Source organism: Lynx rufus, unplaced genomic scaffold (assembly GCF_022079265.1).
Source record: "Lynx rufus isolate CCGP_SWC_20201006 ecotype Redwood Valley unplaced genomic scaffold, mLynRuf1.p SCAF_17, whole genome shotgun sequence".
NCBI classification, from domain to species: domain Eukaryota; kingdom Metazoa; phylum Chordata; class Mammalia; order Carnivora; family Felidae; genus Lynx; species Lynx rufus.
This window is the reverse complement of record NW_025814831.1, coordinates 25,907,587-25,926,610: the sequence shown is the minus strand read 5'-3', so window position 1 is coordinate 25,926,610 and position 19,024 is coordinate 25,907,587. Positions and strand designations below refer to the sequence as shown.

General features: G+C 49.6%; 1 protein-coding gene and 1 pseudogene across 1 annotated transcript in view; one reads left to right on the top strand and one right to left on the bottom strand.

Annotated features, from left to right (window-relative positions):
* The window catches only part of ADCK1 (aarF domain containing kinase 1), a 123,055-nt gene that overhangs the window by 45,322 nt on the left and 58,709 nt on the right, over nt 1-19,024 (top strand). Inside the window, exon 4 of the mRNA XM_047080284.1 lies at nt 9,371-9,574. Within this exon, the coding sequence (XP_046936240.1) occupies nt 9,371-9,574 (204 nt within the window). The remainder of the gene's footprint in view (nt 1-9,370; nt 9,575-19,024) is intronic.
* LOC124512600 (60S ribosomal protein L36a-like) lies at nt 311-624 on the bottom strand (annotated as a pseudogene).

Here is a 19,024-nt window from a genome sequence, read left to right as displayed (position 1 = left end):
TGACTGAGCCACCCAGGTGCCCCTACTGTTTACATTTTATTATGTTTCCTTTGGGTCTTGAATTTTTGACTAGAAGAATTAATCAAAAATCTTTGTTTTGTTTTGGGGTCTGTCTTTTACTTACTCTTTCATGATCTCTCTCTTTTTTCTGTGTTGATGGGGCATGTCTGTGTGTCTGTCTCTTTCCTCTTTGTGTCACAAACACGTATAGTCAACCCCACTAAAGATACTGCCCAGTTCTTTTTTTTTTTTTGAACATAACCCCAAGATTTTATTGTCTTCATAATGTAACAAAATATGAAGTTAGAAACTAGATCACTTGGCCCTTTCTCTTCTTATCTCCTCCCAGTTCAAAATGCTTGCATCTCTTAATAGCCAGCATTCTCTTAAATCTGCAGTTGGGCTCAACACATTCAAGCCTCAGCACAATCTTCTTTGTAGTTTCAGCCTTTTTCTGGAAAATCGGCTTAGTCTGCCCACCATAGCCATTCTGCTTCCTGTCATAACACCGCTGTCCCTGGGCATAAAGAGAATCTTTGCCTTTCTTGTACTGTGTCACTTTGTGGGGCTGGTGCTTGCCACACTTCTTGCAGAAAGTCCGGTGGGTTTAGGAATGTTCACCATGGCTGTGAGAAGGCTATAGGCACAGAAAGATACTGCCCAGTTCTGATGAGGAGCCTTGTTGATTCAAAGGCTTTGACTTTGGTACCTTCCTGCTGAGTTTGGAGGCCCAAGCCCCTGCTCTTGGGTGTTTAGACGTGAGTCAAGAATTTCCCTCTTTGGGCCTTTGTTCCCTCCCTCCCAATCAATAATTAATCAGTACTGAGTTGATCTTATTAGCTATTCACTTTCAAAACTCTAAACCAAGCTGGCTAATAACAATGCTTTTAATTAATATGAGGCAGATTAAAACTCATTACAGCAAGGTTATTGGTAATGAGATAATCATAAGGCAAGTTATTGAGCTGGGAGTGAAAATGAAGTTGGAGGAGGGGCAGGGAGACCACGCCAGCTGTTCCTGCGGTTATTTTGGGAGGGACAGAAGGGGGAATGTCAGGCCTCTGCAGTGAGGACGTGCTGCAGCTACACCCCCAACCATCCAGAGAAACCAGGTGCTTGGTTAAGGCAGCACTTGGGTCAGTGAGCTGATGGGTGGTCGGTGTTAGGGTAGTAGAGGAAATAGGGTCTTGGGGCAGAGAAAGTTAAGCCAGTGTTGAGAATAATGCTGTATCGCTGTTTGCATTTCTTGTGTATGGATGCTCTGCCATTTAGATGACAGAGCATGAAATTAGCTATTGTTTCTATTAGATTGTGGTCTAGACGTGTTGGTCTGAACAAAATATAGGGAGTTTGGATGGGCCCGGAGTGTTCTTTTTTATTTTTATTTTCAATTTCATTTTTCTAGGAATAGTGGTTTCCACTCCCCCCACCATCTTTTTTGATTCATATATTGAGCAATGACTGTGTGCTGAGCCCTGTACTAAAACTCCTTTTTATTAATTGCTTCATATGACCATCACAGTGACAGTCACCATTTTTCTCCTCCTTTTACTGATGAGGAAACTGAGGCCCCAAAGTTAATTAACTTGTCCAAAGTTATAGGGCAGGTAAGTAGCAAAGTAGGATTTAATATGGTTTTTTTTTTTAACGTTTATTTTTGAGACAGAGAGAGACAGAGCATGAACGGGGGAGGGGCAGAGAGAGAGGGAGACACAGAATCGGAAGCAGGCTCCAGGCTCTGGGCCATCAGCCCAGAGCCCAACGCGGGGCTCGAACTCACGGACCGCGAGATGGTGACCTGAGCTGAAGTAGGACGCTTAACCGACTGAGCCACCCAGGCGCCCCCAAAGTAGGATTTAAACTCAGGTGTTTTTAATTCCAAAGCCATTGCTATTAATCATGTTTTATGACTCCCGTCTTCTTGTGTTCAAGGCCGTCTGCAGTTTTCATTGGCCTTTTAAATGTATACGCTTGATTCAACTTCCATGGCCGCCCTGGTGCCAGCCAGGTGCTGTCATACCTGGGAGTTACTGGGCAACTACCTTTATTGCCTGCCATCGGTGATTCTAGTGTCATGGTGCGTGGCCACCTCTTGGTCTGCATGGTGAACTCCTTGCCCACGAAGACCATCCCCACAATGCTTGCATTCCCACTGTGTGAACACGTGGAGAAATTCAGTTCATGCCTGCCCCCTGGCACATGCTTGAACACACCACCGTTTCACCCTTTACTGACTCTAGGACCTTGGGAATGTTACTGAACCTCTCTGAGATCATTTTGTCATCTTTAAAGACACATATTAAGATCTATTTTATGGATATATGGGGCAGATTTAAAAACAGTATCAACCACGTATATTTCAGCATTTACTGTAGGCCGGGAATAGTACGTAGACCAAGGCACTAAATAAATGATTATTTGTTATAGTTATTCCTGATTTATAATCCTGAGCTGTCCAGTATGGTAGCCATTAGCCACATGTGATTATTTAAATTAATTAATTAATAATTAATGAGTGAGAGGGAGCAAGTGAGCAAGGGGCAGAGAGAGAGAAAATCCCAAGAGGAGCAGAGAGGGAAAGAGAGAGAGAGAGAGAGAGAGAGAGAGAGAGAGAGAGAAGCAGGGCTCACCTGAAGCGGGGCTTAAACTCATGAATGTGAGATCATGACCTGAGCCAATGTCAGATGTCTAATGACTGAGCCACCCAGCTGCCCTGATTTAAATTTAAATACTTTAAGGATGCCTAGGTGGCTAGGTTGGTTGAGCGTCTGACTCTTGATTTTTGGCTCAGGTCATGATCCCAAGGTCATGGGATCTAGCCCTGCATTGGTCTTTGTGCTGAGTGTGGAGCCTGCTGGGGGTTCTCTCTCCCTCTCCCTCTCTCCCTCTCTCTCTCTCTCTCTCTCTCTCTCTGTCTCTGTCTCTCTCTCTCTCCCCCCTCCCTCTCTCCCTCTGCCCCTCTCCCTCGCTTGTGCTTTTTCTCTCTCTAAACATTAACAAAAATTGGAGAATTCAGTTCCTCAGTCACACTAGCTGCATGTCAAGCGGCCAGCAGCCACTGGTAGCTGCTAGTGGCCACTGTGTTATTGGACAGTGCAGATGTAGAACATTTCTGCCATTGCAGCGATTTCTGTTGTACAGTACTAGTGTAAACTAACTTTCATCGTCCTTCCTGCTGCCTTTGCCTATGTAGGTGCATGCTTGAAGATGTGTAGCATGAAGGAGTAGATTCAGGGGAATGCAGAGATCCGAGATTCCAGAAGCTTTGCCTTTTCATTGAGCACGCTCCTTGTTGGGGGAAAGGTTCCTGGGTGGTAGAAACCATGGGATCCCTGTGGATGGTCCCTGCTGCCAGCAGGTACTGCCCCTTAAGGTATCAGATTAAGGAAGTAAATGCTGAAAAGAGGGGTTTTTACTAAGCTAGTAGTTTCTTGAAATTTTGAATGGGACCCACCTTCTGATCCCAAAGGACAGTGAAGCCCTAGGAGCTGGAGCTGAAAAGGGACCCTGGAGATCAAAGGCCCTACTCTATTCTTCAGCATTTGTGTCTTTTGGCCTTAAAAGAATGTAAGTGTTTGGTGAGTGGCAATGTTCTTCGTGTGTGTGTGTGTGTGTGTGTGTGTGTGTGTGTGTGTATTTAGAAGCTGGTTGAAGGTGACTTTGGAGCTTCTTTAGTTGAAATGTGGGTGCCATTTGCAGTAGATGCTGACTCAGCTTCATGGATGGCGGTTTTGTGAGTATATAACCCATAGTTGTCATTAATCTACATTTATGGCACATGGACAGCTTGCCCTGAGGTACACAGAGCGTATAGGGACACACATGGTCTCTGCCCCCGTGGCTGTGTGCCGAGTAGCTTGTGAGTTGGGGACTGACTAGCTTTCCTGGGCTTGCATGACCAGAGAGGGCTCCCCGTATTGCCCAGACAGTGTCTTGAAGGTGACCATTACTTTGTGCCAAGAGATATCCTGGGTTCAAGCCACAGGTGAGGGGCAGTAGGCTGATGCTTTCCTTCTTTCTTTCTAAGTTTATTTATTTTGAGAGAGAGAGAGCGAGCACATATAAGTGAGCATGGGAGGAGCAGAGAGAGGAGAGAGAGAATCCTAAGCAGGCTCCATGCTGTCAGTGTGGAGCCGTACATGAGGCTTGATCTCATGAACTTAACCGTGAGATCATGAGCCAAAATCAAGAGTCAGACTTTTAAGTGTCTGAGCCATCCAGGCGCCCCTAGAATATTACTGAGGGCTGCCAGCAGCAGAGACAAATGCAGATGTGAATCCAGTCTAAAGAAAACGAAGTTAGGTCTTCAACAACACACATACATGCATGCAGATATGTAGTCCTGTATTGCTCTCTTGATCTGAAGTGCCCTTTTTATCCTAATTTATTCAAATTTGATTTCAAGGACTAATCCTGTGTATCCACCAAGGACCATTCACACCAGTAATCTCTCTGGGGAAGACTTTTTAAAAAGTTTTTTACACTTCTGGTATCTTTATTTCACATTGATTATTGTGTAAGTAAATTGTATAACACACACTGTATTAAAAAGTTTAGAATGGAATCCACCCTATTTTTGACTATTTTTGAAATTTTTATTTAAATTCTAATTAGTTAACATACAGTGTAATATTAGTTTCAGGTGTACAATATAGTGATTCAACACTTCCATACTGCACCCAGTGCTCATCACAAGTACACTCCTTAATCCCCATCACCTATTTCACTTATACCCCCCCCCCTTCCCCATCTCCCCTCTGGTAACCATCAGTTTGTTTTCTGTAGTTAAGAGTCTGTTTCTTGATTTCTCTCTCTCTTTCCCCCGCTTTCCTTCTTTGTTTTGTTTCTTAAATTCTACTTGTGCGTGAAATCATATGGTATGTCTTCTCTGACTTACTTCATTTAGCATAATATACTCTAGTTCCATCCACGCCATTGCAAATGGCAAGATTTCATTCTTTTTGATGGCTGAGTAATATTCTATTGTGTGTGTGTGTATGTATATATCTATCTCTCTGTATATGTATACATACATACACGTACATATATACACCATTGTGTATGTGTGTATATGTGTATATTTATGTATATATATATATATATTTATCTGTATATCATATCTCCTTTACACATTCATTAGTCGATGGACACTTGGGCTGTTTCCATAGTCTGGCTATTGTAGATAATGCTGTTTTATTTAAAAAAAATTTTTTTTTAATGTTTTATTTTTATTTTTGAGACAGAGAGAGACAGAGCATGAACGGGGGAGGGTCACAGAGAGAGGGAGACACAGAATCTGAAACAGGCTCCAGGCTCTGAGCTGTCAGCACAGAGTCCGACGCGGGGCTCAAACCCACGGACTGTGAGATCATGACCTGAGCCGAAGTCGGACGCTTAACCGACCAAGCCACCCAGGCGCCCCGATAATGCTGTTTTAAACATCAGGGTGCATGTATCCCTCTGAATTAGTGTTTTTGTATTCTTTGAGTAAATACCTACTAGTATGATTGCTAGATGGTAGGGTAGTTCTATTTTTAACTTTGAGGAACCTCCATACTGTTTTCCACAGTGGCTTCACCAGTTTGCATTCCCACCAACAGTGCAAGAGGGTTGAGTGGGGAAAACTTAATAGAAAAGATGATTAATTAGGAAAAGTAAAAGGTAGTTAACTCGAGGAGTGATAAAAGATTCTAAGGGTACAGAAGTAGTAAGCATATAAAGCAGCTGTTCCCTCTGGGGCTGAAGGGTAGTGAATAAGGACAGAACTCAGCTGTGGGCCTCCCACCTGCAGGGCTGAGATGGAGGTCTGCCCAGTGGTGAGGAGACATGGTAGAAGGCAGGGTCTGTGGGAGTAGCCTCCTGGGTGACAGTGAAATCTGTAGGAGTGTGGCCCAGAGCTAATGTACAGGAACCCTCTACTAGCTGGTCAGAACAATTGGCTGGAGGGTGTGGGCTTGAGCTGGGCCATTAGAGGGGCCTGCCAGTTATGGGAAAATTTAGTGAGGCAGGTCTGGTCTGGGAGGGCCACTGAAGGGGGCACCCTCAAGCCACTGGCCTGCCGGCTGCTGAGCTAAAATGCCACACCGGCTCTGGTAATGGGGCCTCCTTGCTCTTCTGTGGCCTCAGTGTCCCTCCAGAGTCCCCTAATAACAAACCATCTGATAAAGGAGAAATGACAGGCTGCAGCCCCAGGATCACAGTGCAGGGTGGAGAAGGGTGGATTTGGAGTCTGGAGGCCATAGTTCTGATCAGCACACACCCACTGCCCTCCTGTGAGCCAAGCCTTTGCTCTAATTCCGGTCCTCCCGTTTCTTGCATCTAAGCTCCTGCGGTTCTCAGTGTGATCCTGTTGTGGCAAGTCATTCTCTGTGCACGAATGGCTCTGTCACATCTTCCCATGTGCTGGAGGGCACGGGACTGGCCTGCTGTAAGTCCCAGTGAACACACAGTGGTTGATGCCTTTCCTGGGCAGGGAGGGGAAAGTGGGATGTGGCCTCACCCCACCTTCTAGTCCTCTGCTTCCATGTGGCCTTGACCCCAGAGCAGCTTTGATGTAGGGGCTGAGCCTGCCTCCTTGGGGGAGAGGGTGGCCGGGTGCCGGGGCAGCCTAGCCGGGGGTGTCTGGTTGGATGTGGGCTCCAGCCGTACTGTATCTTAGGACTAGTGGATTGTGGATGCCTATGTGTTGCGTCTTATTCTGCCAGTGATTTGGATCTCTCTTCTTCTGGGTTGGAATTTGGGGAATGATTGTTCACACTAGCCTGGACCTTTGTACCATGAAGAAATGCCCAGTTCCATGTTTGACCACAGTTTGCCCTCTTTCTCACTTCCTCAAAACCAGGGCTTGAGCATGGCCTTGGCCAGCCATAGCATTGATTTACTGCCCATGTGCCACTGGCCAGCTGAGTCCCCAGTTCCAAATTCTTTTTTTTTTTTAATTTTTTTTTTAATGTTTTTATTTATTTTTGAGACAGAGAGAGACAGAGCATGAGCAGGGGAGGGGCAGAGAGAGAGGGAGACACAGAATCGGAAGCAGGCTCCAGGCTCCGAGCTGTCAGCACAGAGCCCGATGCGGGGCTTGAACTCACCAGCTGTGAGATCATGACCTGAGCTGAAGTCAGACGCTCAACCGACTGAGCCACCCAGGCGCCCCCAGTTCCAAATTCTTAAAGAGAATCCACCCCATTCCCACGATCCTTTGATCCATCTAAAAGCTTTCTCTCCTCTTAATCCTTAGGGTTAATTTCCTTTTTCCTGTGCCCTCCCGGCAGGGTAAAAAAGACTCTGTGGCCCAGCTTGGACCAGGTGTCCACATCAAGGCTGGGCTATACTACACAGGCTATACTCTGTGTAGGGGGATGGAGTCATGTGTATATAGGGTTCCCCAAGGGTTCATTGGGGTGGGAGGTAGAGGTGTCCAGTGGAGCCAGTAGTGGGTGCCCACAAGGGTCTCGGCACAGCCCCGCAGTGCCTGGAGTCTGGGGCATCTGTTGTGCTATGGTGGAACAGGGCAGATGGGCTCCTGGGCTGCTAGGACAAGGGTGTTCTCTTCTTAATTTCTAAAGTAACAGTTTTATGTACGATGCACTTGGCAACTAACTATATAGGATCTTTAACTGTTTGTTCCATCATTGTTGCCAAAAGTTATTTAACTCCTCAGGTGGTTTATTGCCTCCAATATGTGCTTAATTATGTCGGCATTTTCCATAACACTCAAGAGAGTATAAATCCGTGTAGATGTTTACTCCCTCTTCGTTGATTGCATGGGTGGAAGAGGTTCCCACAGGGCACTGGGCTCCCTTACCTTCTGTGTGTGCCCACAGCCCCATCCTGCCTCAGAAGCTGTAGCTCCAGGAAGACAGGACCTCACAGTTCCAGGACCTTCAGCTGAGCTGGGGTGATGACTGGGGACACATAGCCCAGTGTGTCCCCAACGGGGGCCAACCCCCAGCTCTGGAAGGACAGCGGGCATCAGGCTGAAGGCTACCCTGTCCTAGGAGACCTGTCCAGCTGCCTGACGCTTCCCAGTAAAACTTTTCTTCCAGTTAAGAGGAGACCCCTGCTAGGGTTGCTTGGGTGGCTGAGTCTGTTACATGTCTGACTCTTGGTTTCTGCCCAGGTCATGATCTCATGGTTTGTGAGATTGGGCCCCACGTTGGGCTCTGTGCTGACAGCATGGAGCCTGCTTATGATTTTCTTTCTCCCTCTCTTCTCTGCCCCTCCCCTCCCATGCTCACTCTTTCTCTCTCTCTCTCAAAATAAAAAAAAACTTAAGAAAAAAAGGAGACCCCTGCTAAAGTTTGTTGAGTTAAAAGAGCCCTAGGTTTAGCCTGTTTTCTAGACTTTCCTTTGACATTTATTAGCTATGTTAGCTATTTCTGTATAAGCACAACATCTGAGTTTCTTATTTCTATCATTTATTTATTGTTTATTTATTTCTTAATATTTTTTTAAAGTTTATTTTCGAGAGCAAGAGACAGAGTGTGAGCAGGGGAGGGGCGGAGAGAGAGGGAGACACAGAAACAGAAGCAGGCTGCAGGTTCTGAGCTGTCAGCACGGAGCCCGATGTGGGCTTGCAAGATCATGACCTGAGCCAAAGTTGCACGCTTAACTGACTGAGCCACCCAGGTGCCCCAAAGTTTATTTTTGAGAAAGAGAGAGAGCAAGAGAAAGAGCAAGCACCCGAAAGTGGAGGAGGGGCAGAGAGAGAGAGAGAATCTCAAGTAAGCTCCACACTGTCAGCGTAGAGCCCAACTCAGGGCTCAATCTCACGAGATCATAACCTGAGCCAAAATCAAGAGTCAGATGCTTAACCGGCTGAACTACTCAGGCACCCCTGAGTTTCTTATTTTTAAATATACCAATACCTGACTCCCTGAGCTGCCGTAAGGATTAAAAGAAAGAATGCGTATGAGCATGTTTTAGAAATTGTAGACCTCCAAACAGATAGTATTATTGGTATGTCTGAGGGTTGGGTGGCAAACACATCAACTCAGTGTACCCACAAATGAATCATCAGTAGATTAGATTTGCTTAAAAGCCTTGAACAACTGCTCTGGTTCCTGGGCCAGGTAAGTTTTGATGGAGAAAAGACCAGAAGCATGGGCACACCGGGCCCTATGAAGAGGCCAGCCTCACTCAGTATGAGGTCAGAATTGCTGGCCCTAGGTACTGAGACCGAAGGAGAGCATTGAGGCAGAAGGTGAATGAAGGGTGTGTGTGTGTGTGTGTGTGTGTGTGTGTGTGTGTGTGTGTGTACGTACTCTCGGAGCGAATCAGGCTCTTCAACCAGTGGGGGCAGGAAAGGGAAAGAATGTCCAGTGGGCAGTGTGCACTCACACCTCTCTGTTCCTGGCCCATCTCCCTGCAGGTGCACCTCCGTTCTGCCAGGCGTCTCTGTGAGCTCTGCTGTGCCAACCGGGGCACTTTCATCAAGGTGGGCCAGCACCTGGGCGCTCTGGACTACCTGTTGCCTGAGGAGTATACCAGCACGCTGAAGGTGCTGCACAGCCAGGCTCCACAGAGCAGCATGCAAGAGGTCCGCCGGGTCATCCGTGAGGACCTGGGCAAAGAGGTAGCTGCCCATGCCGGGAGCGATGGGGGCTGGGATGGGATGCTTCTAAGGCCCTGGCAGAGCTGTCCCTGCTGGCTGCTGGGGCTTCACCCCTGGAATGGAAACATACTTCGTGGCAACTTTCAGCAGTGAAATCAAAGGGGTGAGAAGGAACCTCAGTGGCCCTCAGTGAAAAAGGTGGTTGAACCGTATGAAATAGTTGATGTGTGATTGTTTTTGCCCTGCAGTGTAATGGGATTCATATGGTTCAACCTAATCATATCTATCAGTTATGGAGGGTTTACTGTGTGTGGGTGGCAGTGCTGTGTTCCCTGCATTATCTCACCTGATCCTCACAGCAGTGTTAGGTACCTACCTGTCATTAACCCCATTTTGCAGATGAGGGATAAAAGCTTGGGTGGTGGAGATTAAGTGGAGGGTAAACCCGATTTAGGGCTAGAGTCAGGAGCAAGCCCACAAGCCAGGAGGAGCAAGGTTAGGATGGAGATACCCCAGGCAGAGGGGACCAGATTGGCATGGCACAGGCCTGTGCATGGCTTTGCTTCTTGCCAAGGCTGTTGGCCTCCTGCTTCCTATAGCACGAGATTCACCCCCCAATTAAAACTAAATAAATCACTGTAATAACAGTGTGAAGTGCATCATTGCTGGCATGTGGCAGCTCGTGGGGGCGGATGCAAGGGAGGGAAGGCAGCAGATTAACCCTTCTAGGCCGGCTTGTCTGTGGAGGGCTGGAGTGGGAAGCAAGAGCGGGTCAGTGGCCCCCTGTAAGCCAGGGTAGAGCGAGACGAGAAGTTTGGGGTGTCAGCAGTCACAATGGGCCCACCCAGCTGGCCAAAGGATGTATGGGGTTAAAAGATTTTGTCTGTATCTTCAGGGCCTCTTCTCTAGGCCTCCCTGGCCATGTGGTCCTGAGCATGGTGGCCTGCGGCTCCTGCACCACAGGTTGTCTTGAGCCCTCTGAATAGGGCAGGCTAATGTCAAGGTCACGGTTCTGAGGGGGCGTCCTTCACAGCTGGGAAGCTCGGCAACCTCTGCTTTCTTACCCCGGCCCCCACAGACGCACAATTGAAGTCTTTCCTCCCCCTCTTCCTCCTCCTCCTCCCTCCTGGGAAGATGGCATTTGTTCCCTGGTGACACACTTTCTCATTCTGTGGGTGGAGGGAGGGGAAAGGGGCTATGTGGGAACAGGGTAGGTGGGTGTGGGGGTGTGAGGGCGGGGAAAGTCACTCACTTTGTACTTCCCTCCTCCTCCTGCCTCTTCCACGACACTTCTTGGGGAGCAGCTCTCCCCACCAGGAAGATATCCGAGTGGACCCCACCGATTGTGGGCTCTACACCTGCCCTGGGACCTCAGTAGAAAGCTTTGTTTCGTCCCCGGTTTCAAGAACGTGGTTAAAGGAAGCCAAGTCTGTCCTGTATCCCCATCTGCTGTCTGGGTTCGAGTTCTTGGATGGGCTCCGAAGACACCTGGAGCTCAAAGACTACATAGCTGCCCCTAAATCTCAGACCGAAGTGCAGGGGGGTGGCCAGAGTGTTCTGGCTGTGCTGGTTCATTGTATCTACCCTTCCCATCAACAGAGGCCTTACAGGGTCACTAGTGTCCTTACACCAGTCCCTGCCCTCTCCCAGGCAGATGGGGCTGGTCCTGAGGGGTCCCCCAGCAGGGTGTGGGAGATGAGCATGAACTTGCAGTTCTTCTGGACCCTGTGATTTACATGTGATTCTGGAGCAGTGCATAATCTCTGCACTGCAGCCGGTGCCATCAGTGTGGAGGGGAGAGTGAATAAAGGGGCACTGTCCTGGCGTAGGGATGTGTGGGGTGGGGATGGGACCACAGAGCTAAGGGAGGGGCGTGTGAGTGACAGGACGAGGCCTTGGATCTTCTGATTACCAGACCAGTGCTTTGTCTTCTACAATAGAGCTTCTGTCTGGCAGAAATCTTTCAGAAAAGTTTTTTGTGTCTGTGTCTTAGAAGTTTCTCAGCTAGTATTACCAGAAAGAAACTTGCTTTTTCCCTTTTATTTTGAATGTTAGGCCTAAGTCCTGAAGGACACGTTCTGGGAAGCAGTTGGAAGCCCGAACTCTAGGAGGTGGCATCATTTCTGGTGTCTCCAAAGTCACCTGGGTCTGGAGTGCGTTGGGAATGGTCTCAACCTTGGTCTCCTAACTGCCCTTGGGACTGTAGGACTAGGTGCAGTGCTGACGTTGGCCAGCAGATGGTGCCGGAGCTTGAGCGTCAGGGAAAGGTACTGAAGGCTTGGCCCTTTTCAGCAGAGGGGAACCCTGACAGGTGGCTGAGACTTGGGTTCCTTATTCTCCTGGGCATGATTCATGCAGAGGAAGGAGCCCAGGCTGACACCTTTGCACTCTGAACAAGCTGTTGACTTCTCTGGTCCCCAGGAATTCTTTCCTTCCTGCTGAAGGACCTGGCAGGGTTCTGACCACAAACCCATCCTTCCACATTTCTCTTCTGGGCTAGGACTCCTCAGATGCCCCCTGCAGTCACTAACAGCCTGCAGTTCTGTGTTTAGACACCTTTTCCTTCATTTTCCCTTCCTTCTCTCTCTCTTTGTTGCCCAAACAGCTGGTATTTAGTGAAGAAAGCACGGTTCTAGAAACTTTGGATGCAGCTAGGTTCTTTCCTAGTTCTAAAATTCTATGAGAGACTGAAGGAAATGAGGTCAGCTGCCAGAGTGATGCACAGAAATGCCTTTGTTAGGGGCACCGCTTGTACTGGTGTTGGGGGATTGGGGTCTGGCTTGTGCACTCTGACACGTGTTTCATTAGTCTTTTACCCCTGAGCTCCACATGGTAGGGATCTAGACTCGTACTTGTTTTATAATTTCCCATAGTACCTGGGGAGAAAGGCTGTCATAGGAGATCGGCATTCTTGATGGACCATCTGACCAGAGCGGCCACTGGAACATGGAAGAGAACCGCTGTGTATCAGGTGGGGGAATGCATACCTCATTGTTTCTTATGAACCTACAGGAACAGGTGGAGGGTGATGTTCTTGTCTTGCTTTGCTCAAGGTGTAAGCAAAAGTTCAGGGAAGAGATAAAATAGCTCTTCCCCCAGGAACCTCCATCATTTATCAAGCTTGGTTGGGGTGCAGAGAGAAGGTGCTCTTGGCATGAGGACCAGCAGAAGCAGAAGTGGAAGCAGGGAGGTGAGGCAGGAGACTGTCTGGCCTGTGTGAGGGGCTCCTGGTGGTGGGGGTGCTGAGTGGGGGCAGTGCAGAGACTGGACAGAGACTGCAGCAGGGGCTTCCATGGAGGCCTCAGGGCTGGGGGAGGGGATGATGGGCGTGGATGGTGAGTAGCAAAGCCTGGGATGACCCCTGTCATTACTGCATGCCTGCATGCGGGCTCTCTGCTGGTGCATGGAGAACTGTGTGAGCAGCAGTAAAAGGCACCCCCTCCGGGCATCCCTTCCTTCAGGTGGCAGCTCTGCCAGGGCTGGATTTCATTCTTCTGTTAGTCAATCTTCACCATAGAAACAGAGCCAAGAGGGTGTGTGTGTGTGTGTGTGTGTGTGTGTAAGTAAAGAGAGATTGATTAGTTGGAAGGAATTGGCTTATGCGATTTGGAGGCTGGCACATCCTGCATCTTTGGAGGGGGTGTCCATCTGGAGACCCAAGAAGAGCTGATATTGCAGTTTGAGTCCAAAGGCCATCTGCTGGCAGAACTTTTGGTGCTCCAGGCAGTCAGTCTTATGCTATTCAGGCCTTCAGCTGATTAGACGAGGCCCACCCACATTAGGGAGGGCAGTCTGCTTTGTTCAAAGTCTACTAATTTAAATGTGAATCTTATTCAAAAGCATCCTTATGAAAGTATTAGAATAAAGTTTGCCCAAATGTCTGGGCACCATGGCTCAGCCAAGTTGACACACAAAATTAACCCCCCTGGTTCCCACGTGGCCCTTAGTCAGGACCAAACATTTCTACCCTTGGTCTTGCCTTCATATGACAGTTAAGCTTCCTATTGAGTCTTGAAGGTGGGCTGGAGCTAAACTGCTTGCTGGTTTATTGGCTGTGTGACCTTGGACATGTTACTTATCTTCTCTGTCTCTTATTTTCCTCATTTGTAAAATGGGGAAGTACATGCCTGTGGGGATTACATGAATTAATGGATGTGGAGCATGTAGAGCATGCCCGGCAGAGAGCAAATGGCCAGCAAATATTAGCGATGATTTCTGTGTTACGCTGGATGCTTTATATGTGTGAGAACCGAGATTCTGAGAGATTAAATGGCAGCGTTGGGTCTTTAACCAGGTTTTCTGATGCTGGTACAGTTCTCTGTCCCAGATACTATTTTGCTAGTAGAATCCTCCTTTCTCTTCCGCGATCAACACCTGGTGTTCCACCTGTTGGTCAGCCCCTTCCCTTCCACTCTTAGAAATGTCCCACAGGCTGCCTTGGGAGCCTGTCTCCTGGGCTTCTTGAGCACTGCCCCGTGACCCCCAACCTGGGGGCTGCTGGCAGCTCAGCCAGGCAGTTTCAACCGTTGCAGTGTCCTGAGGCCATCAGTAGCATCTACGTTGTGCTCTTGGTCCCTAAAGGTGACACATTGGGCGTGGGAACAGCCACAGGTGCCCAGGGTCAGGAGTTGGTGGCTGTGCTGTGCTCCTCCTTGCAGGATGGCAGCTGGCTCTGCTTCTCTTGTCCTGGAGGAGCTGGGTGTGGGCAGATGCAGGGATAAACACGCCCTAGGTTGGACTGGGGCAAGGGACATGGGCAGAGGGGCCAGAGGAGCCGATTCTACCTGGGGTACCTGTGGCCGGCAGAAAACTCCCCCCCTACCCCCCCCCCCCCGGTGACACATGCCTCCATGTCATATTCCTTGCTGCCTTCTTTCCAGCGCTGATCCACCTTCTCCCTGTCCTTCTCTTACTTGCTCACAAATATTTACTGAGCACACCTCTGGGCCACGTGCTGTGTCAGCCCCCGGGCGTCCCCGCTCTCTGCAGCTCTCGCCGCTGTTCTTGCACGTTGCCAAAGATCCGCCTGAGGCCAGCTCACCCTGACTCACCACCCCTGGCTGCTCCACTGGCCTGGAGCTGAGGGCCACCTTGAGGGCTTCAGCTGTCTCTTGGCCCTCAGCACAACCTTTGTTTGTTCCGGCGTCTGGTTTCTTTGTCTCCCCAGACGATCCCTGAGACGGCTGCCGTGTGAGCATTCTGGGAGTGGAACAGAAGGAGCTGGTGGCCACAAAGCTGCGTGTGGGGAGGACTGGGGGGCGAGGGGGAGAGAGTCACCTCCTCCAGACTTCCCAGCAGCTCTCAATAAAAAGTACATTTATATTGAAAACATAATGAAGAATAAAAAAAACATTTTCCCCCCAATAATGCTGAACATCAAAAGGAGATTTTTATCAATTATGAGAGAGAGATTTTGGCCATAAAATGGTAATTTAACGACTAGGAGATGGATGGCGGGAAGCATTACTGTCAGCCGGGACGGATGGTGTGCCATTAGTCACTGAGGGAGAGACCGAGGTGGCTGCCGTGGCGGTGGCTCCTCTTCCCCAGGCCTCCTGGCCCCAGCCTCCTCGCTGAGTGCTGCCCTACCTCAGCCCCGAGAGGCTCCTCCCTGGGGCCCCGCTCCATCTCCCAGGCACCTTCGGCCCATTGTTGGACAGCTTCTGCATGGCCCTTCCACAGCCAGTGGAACAGAGCCCCCAGAGAGCAGGTCAGGAGCTGCTTCCCGCTTTCTTTTCAGCCTCATGGCCTGCTCCCGTCTTCACACGGCTACGCCCTGGCCACACGCTGTGGGGGTTCACTCCATGCACTCTGGGTCTGTCCTCTCTCATCCCCTTCTTAAGTCACCAGGCTCTTTCTCATCCTCTGAGCTCGGGGTCTGACAACAACAACATACACATGCACACACACACCCTGAGTGCTTGCCAGGGGCAGGCACTGCCTCAGAAATTCCACACACATCAATTTACTTCTCACTAAGACCCTCTGAGAGAGGTACTGTTATTACTTATTTTACAGATGGGAAACTGAGGTACTGTTTCCAGTGAAATTGTACCTTGGCCTCCTCACATACCCCCTGAGTACTTTCCGTCCCCTGTCGCAGCTCTTAGGCAGTTATTTGTTGCATTCAGGTGGGCTGCTTTCCCATCTTGAACCTCCCATGGGGCCTAGTGTGGACTCTGCACATAGTAGGTGTTAGTAAGTGTGGTTGAGTTGAATTGCAGAACTACTTGGAGTGCCCCTGTCCCCTTGCAGCCTTCGGTGGCTTCCTCAGCCAGGTTGGACTGTGAATCCAGAGCACTTGACTTGTGTCTGGTCATTTCAGTTCTGGGTTTATGTTCTTGGGGTGGGTGGTCTCCTCCCACTCATCCTGGGGTCCTCTCAGAGCACTGTCCAGTGCCTGGCACAGCAAAGGTGCTCAGTAATGGGTTGTTACCTGCACTGAGACACTCTGACGCGGGATGTCATGGCATGGCGTTATGGGTCCTAGAGTCCTCAGGGTGGTCAGCTCTGCTCCTGCCTCGGTCTCACTCTCATAGCTCCCTGGGACGTACCCATGGGAGCCTGTGGAGGGCTGTGTGAGGGCGTGTCTGGGGCTATCTAAACTACGGGGTGAGGGCAAGGGCAGGGTCTGGCTTCCGGAAGGAACAAAAGGTTCATTTCTGAGGCAGTATGGCCTCATAGTTAATAAAATAGGCTTTAGAGGCAGGGGGCCTTCCAAAATCCTAAATGCTACCAGACTTTAACTGTGTCGTTAGTTCTTTCTGAGTCTAGTTCCCTTGTCTGTAAACTGGGATAAGAGAACCTGCTCACTAATAGGGTCATGACAGGGCTTGAGAACTATAGCCCATCTGGGGGGCGGGGCCTGGTGCACAGTAAATCCTGCAGCTGTTAGCTCTGGTTGTCACCTGCAGAGCAGTTGTGAGGACAAAATGAAGCAGGGAGACTGGGACCCCCAGATTATATCCAGCACCCCACTGGGGTTGACAAACACTGACTCTTCTTGTTTGGCCTTCATTGTTCAGTGGCAAAGCGCCTTAGATGAAGGTTACCCAAGGGAGTAACTAACTCCCGGGTTGTAATGGTTTAGAAGTCACCTCATCCAACGCTCGTGTTTCAATGGTGAGGAACAGGGGCTCAGAGCAGGAAGTCACTGGCCCAGAGTGGCACAACTGGGTGGCAGGAGAAGCGAGACTTGAACCCAGGCCTCCTGACTCCTGATCCAGTGCTCGTCCTCCTGGACTGTTCGTTCTGTTCAGGGCTGGGAGCTTACTGTCTGGAAGTGAGACGGCCAACTCTCAGAGATGAGGCTGGTCTTACTGGCAAAGAAACGTGGAGGGGCTCAAGTGGCTTTCACCTCCTTGGGACCTTGGAGTCTCCTGTGGACTTTAGGAAGCTCTATTTTCATAAGTTGATCCATCATAGTAAGAGGATTCTAGGGTATTCTTTGTATCCTTCAGCCAGCCTTCCCGCTTGACGGTGGTTGGGATGGTCATATCCGCGTACTCACTGTTCCCCTTCAATCTGCAGACCATGCTTGCGGCACGTCCCCCCTCTTTGGGGTCTAACCTGCAGGGTGGTGCCCAGACCCAGACCCTCCGCTTAGCTGCTGTGTTGGGCTGTTTGCTGGAGAAACTGCCTCAGCTTATGGTGGCCCCATTCACAGACTCGGGAAGGTTGGGGCCCACCACTGACTGCTTTGCTCGCTCAGAAAATACAGACTTGTTGAGCAGCTGATAGGTACTTACCTCTCTGCCAATGCTGTGGGGGATCTAGAATATGTCAAAGCCACGTTCCACCCTCCCTCTCTCCCAAAGCTGGGCAGACAGAACAATTCACAGAGGAAGTAATTAGAGAACAATTAAGCACTCAGCTGTGGGGCTGATGCAGGGAAAGTTCAGGGGGAAGTTCAGAAGAGGGTTCTTGGGGGAGGTGGCCCTCGGAGGATGAGTGAGATTGGCAGAGGGAAAGGATGGGGCCATTCGAGGGTGGTGAGTTCTGAGCACAGCTCCAGGTGCCCAGGCATAGAGAGCAGCAGGGCGGGATGGCAGGCCCTTTGGGTGGGGTGTGTTAGATTACGAGGGCTGCTGTAACAGAGCACCACAGACTGCTGGCTTAAACAACAGGAATCCGTAGTCTCAGTTCTGCTGGGCAGGAGTCTGAGACCCAGGTGTTGGTGGGGTTGGCTCTATCTGAGGCTGCGAGGGGCAGTCTGTTCCAGGCCTTTCCTCCAGCCTCTGGTGGTTTGCTGGCTATCTTTGTCATTCTTTGCTTGAAGAAGTACCCCCCTGATCTCTGCCTTTATGCTCGCCTAGTGTTCTTCCTGTGTGTGCGTGTCTGTTTCTGTGTCCAAATTGCCCCCCTTCATAAGGACACAGTCATATTGGATTAGGGACCCCCCCCCCCCACACCAATGCCAGTGTGACCTCATATTAACTGATTACATCTGTGATGACACTATATCCAAATAAGGTCACATTCTGGAGGTTAACTCCTGGAGGTGATGGCTTCATCATATGAATAGTTGGAGGCCGCAGATCAAGCTGTCATAGATGGAGGCATTAGTGCTTTTGTGGTCACGAGGATCAGAACCCCAACTTGAACGAGCCGAGGCAAGAGGGCAGACTTAGTGTGTCCTGTACCCATGCTTTAGGAAGGGACGGGGTTGAGTGGGGCTTTTGGGGTGCTCTTCCACTCCTCTCTGTCTCTCATGTTCTCATGTTCATCCTGCTGGTCAACTTCGCTCACAGTTGGTTTCCTCCATGACTCGCTTGCTGCCTTTGGCATCTCTCAACCTCACCTCTTCCTAGGTTTGCCCCTAGCAGGGACTCCCCACTCCGCAACCCCAGTTTCCTTTTATGAAATTCTGGATCAGGACTCTGCCTAAGTGTTGTACTGGGTTACCTCATGTCCCCCACACTCCTGGACCCCATTGCTGTTCTACCTAGAGCCTGAGAATGTGAAATGAGGTGTTGGCAGCTGTCATTCGGTAACTTAAGGAGTTTATACTGGATTGGGGTGGGTCCTAAATCCAACAACTGGTGTCCTTGCAAGGAGGCCATGTGACAGTGGCAGTAGAGATTTGAGTGGTGGCTTCAAACTCAAGAAACAGTGAAGATTGCTGGAAATTAGGAAGAGCAAGGAAGGCTTCTCCCTGGGGCCCTCAGAGGGAATGCAGTCCTGCCAGCACCCTGATTTCAGACTCCTAACCCCCAGAACTGTGACACAGTACATTTCTGCTGTTTTAAGCCACCCCATCCGTGGTGATTTGTTATGGTAGTCTTGAGAAACAAATACAGATGTCCATTCTCTGACCAAATCACTGAGGTTAGAGGAGGTGGGGTCCATGAGAAGATGCCATCCCTCTCATTTAAACCCCAAGGTGACCGGTGGGGTGGGGTGGGAAGCAGCAAGGCAGAACATGGCGTAAAAGATGTTCATGTCCATGGATGATAATGATGTTAGAGTTTC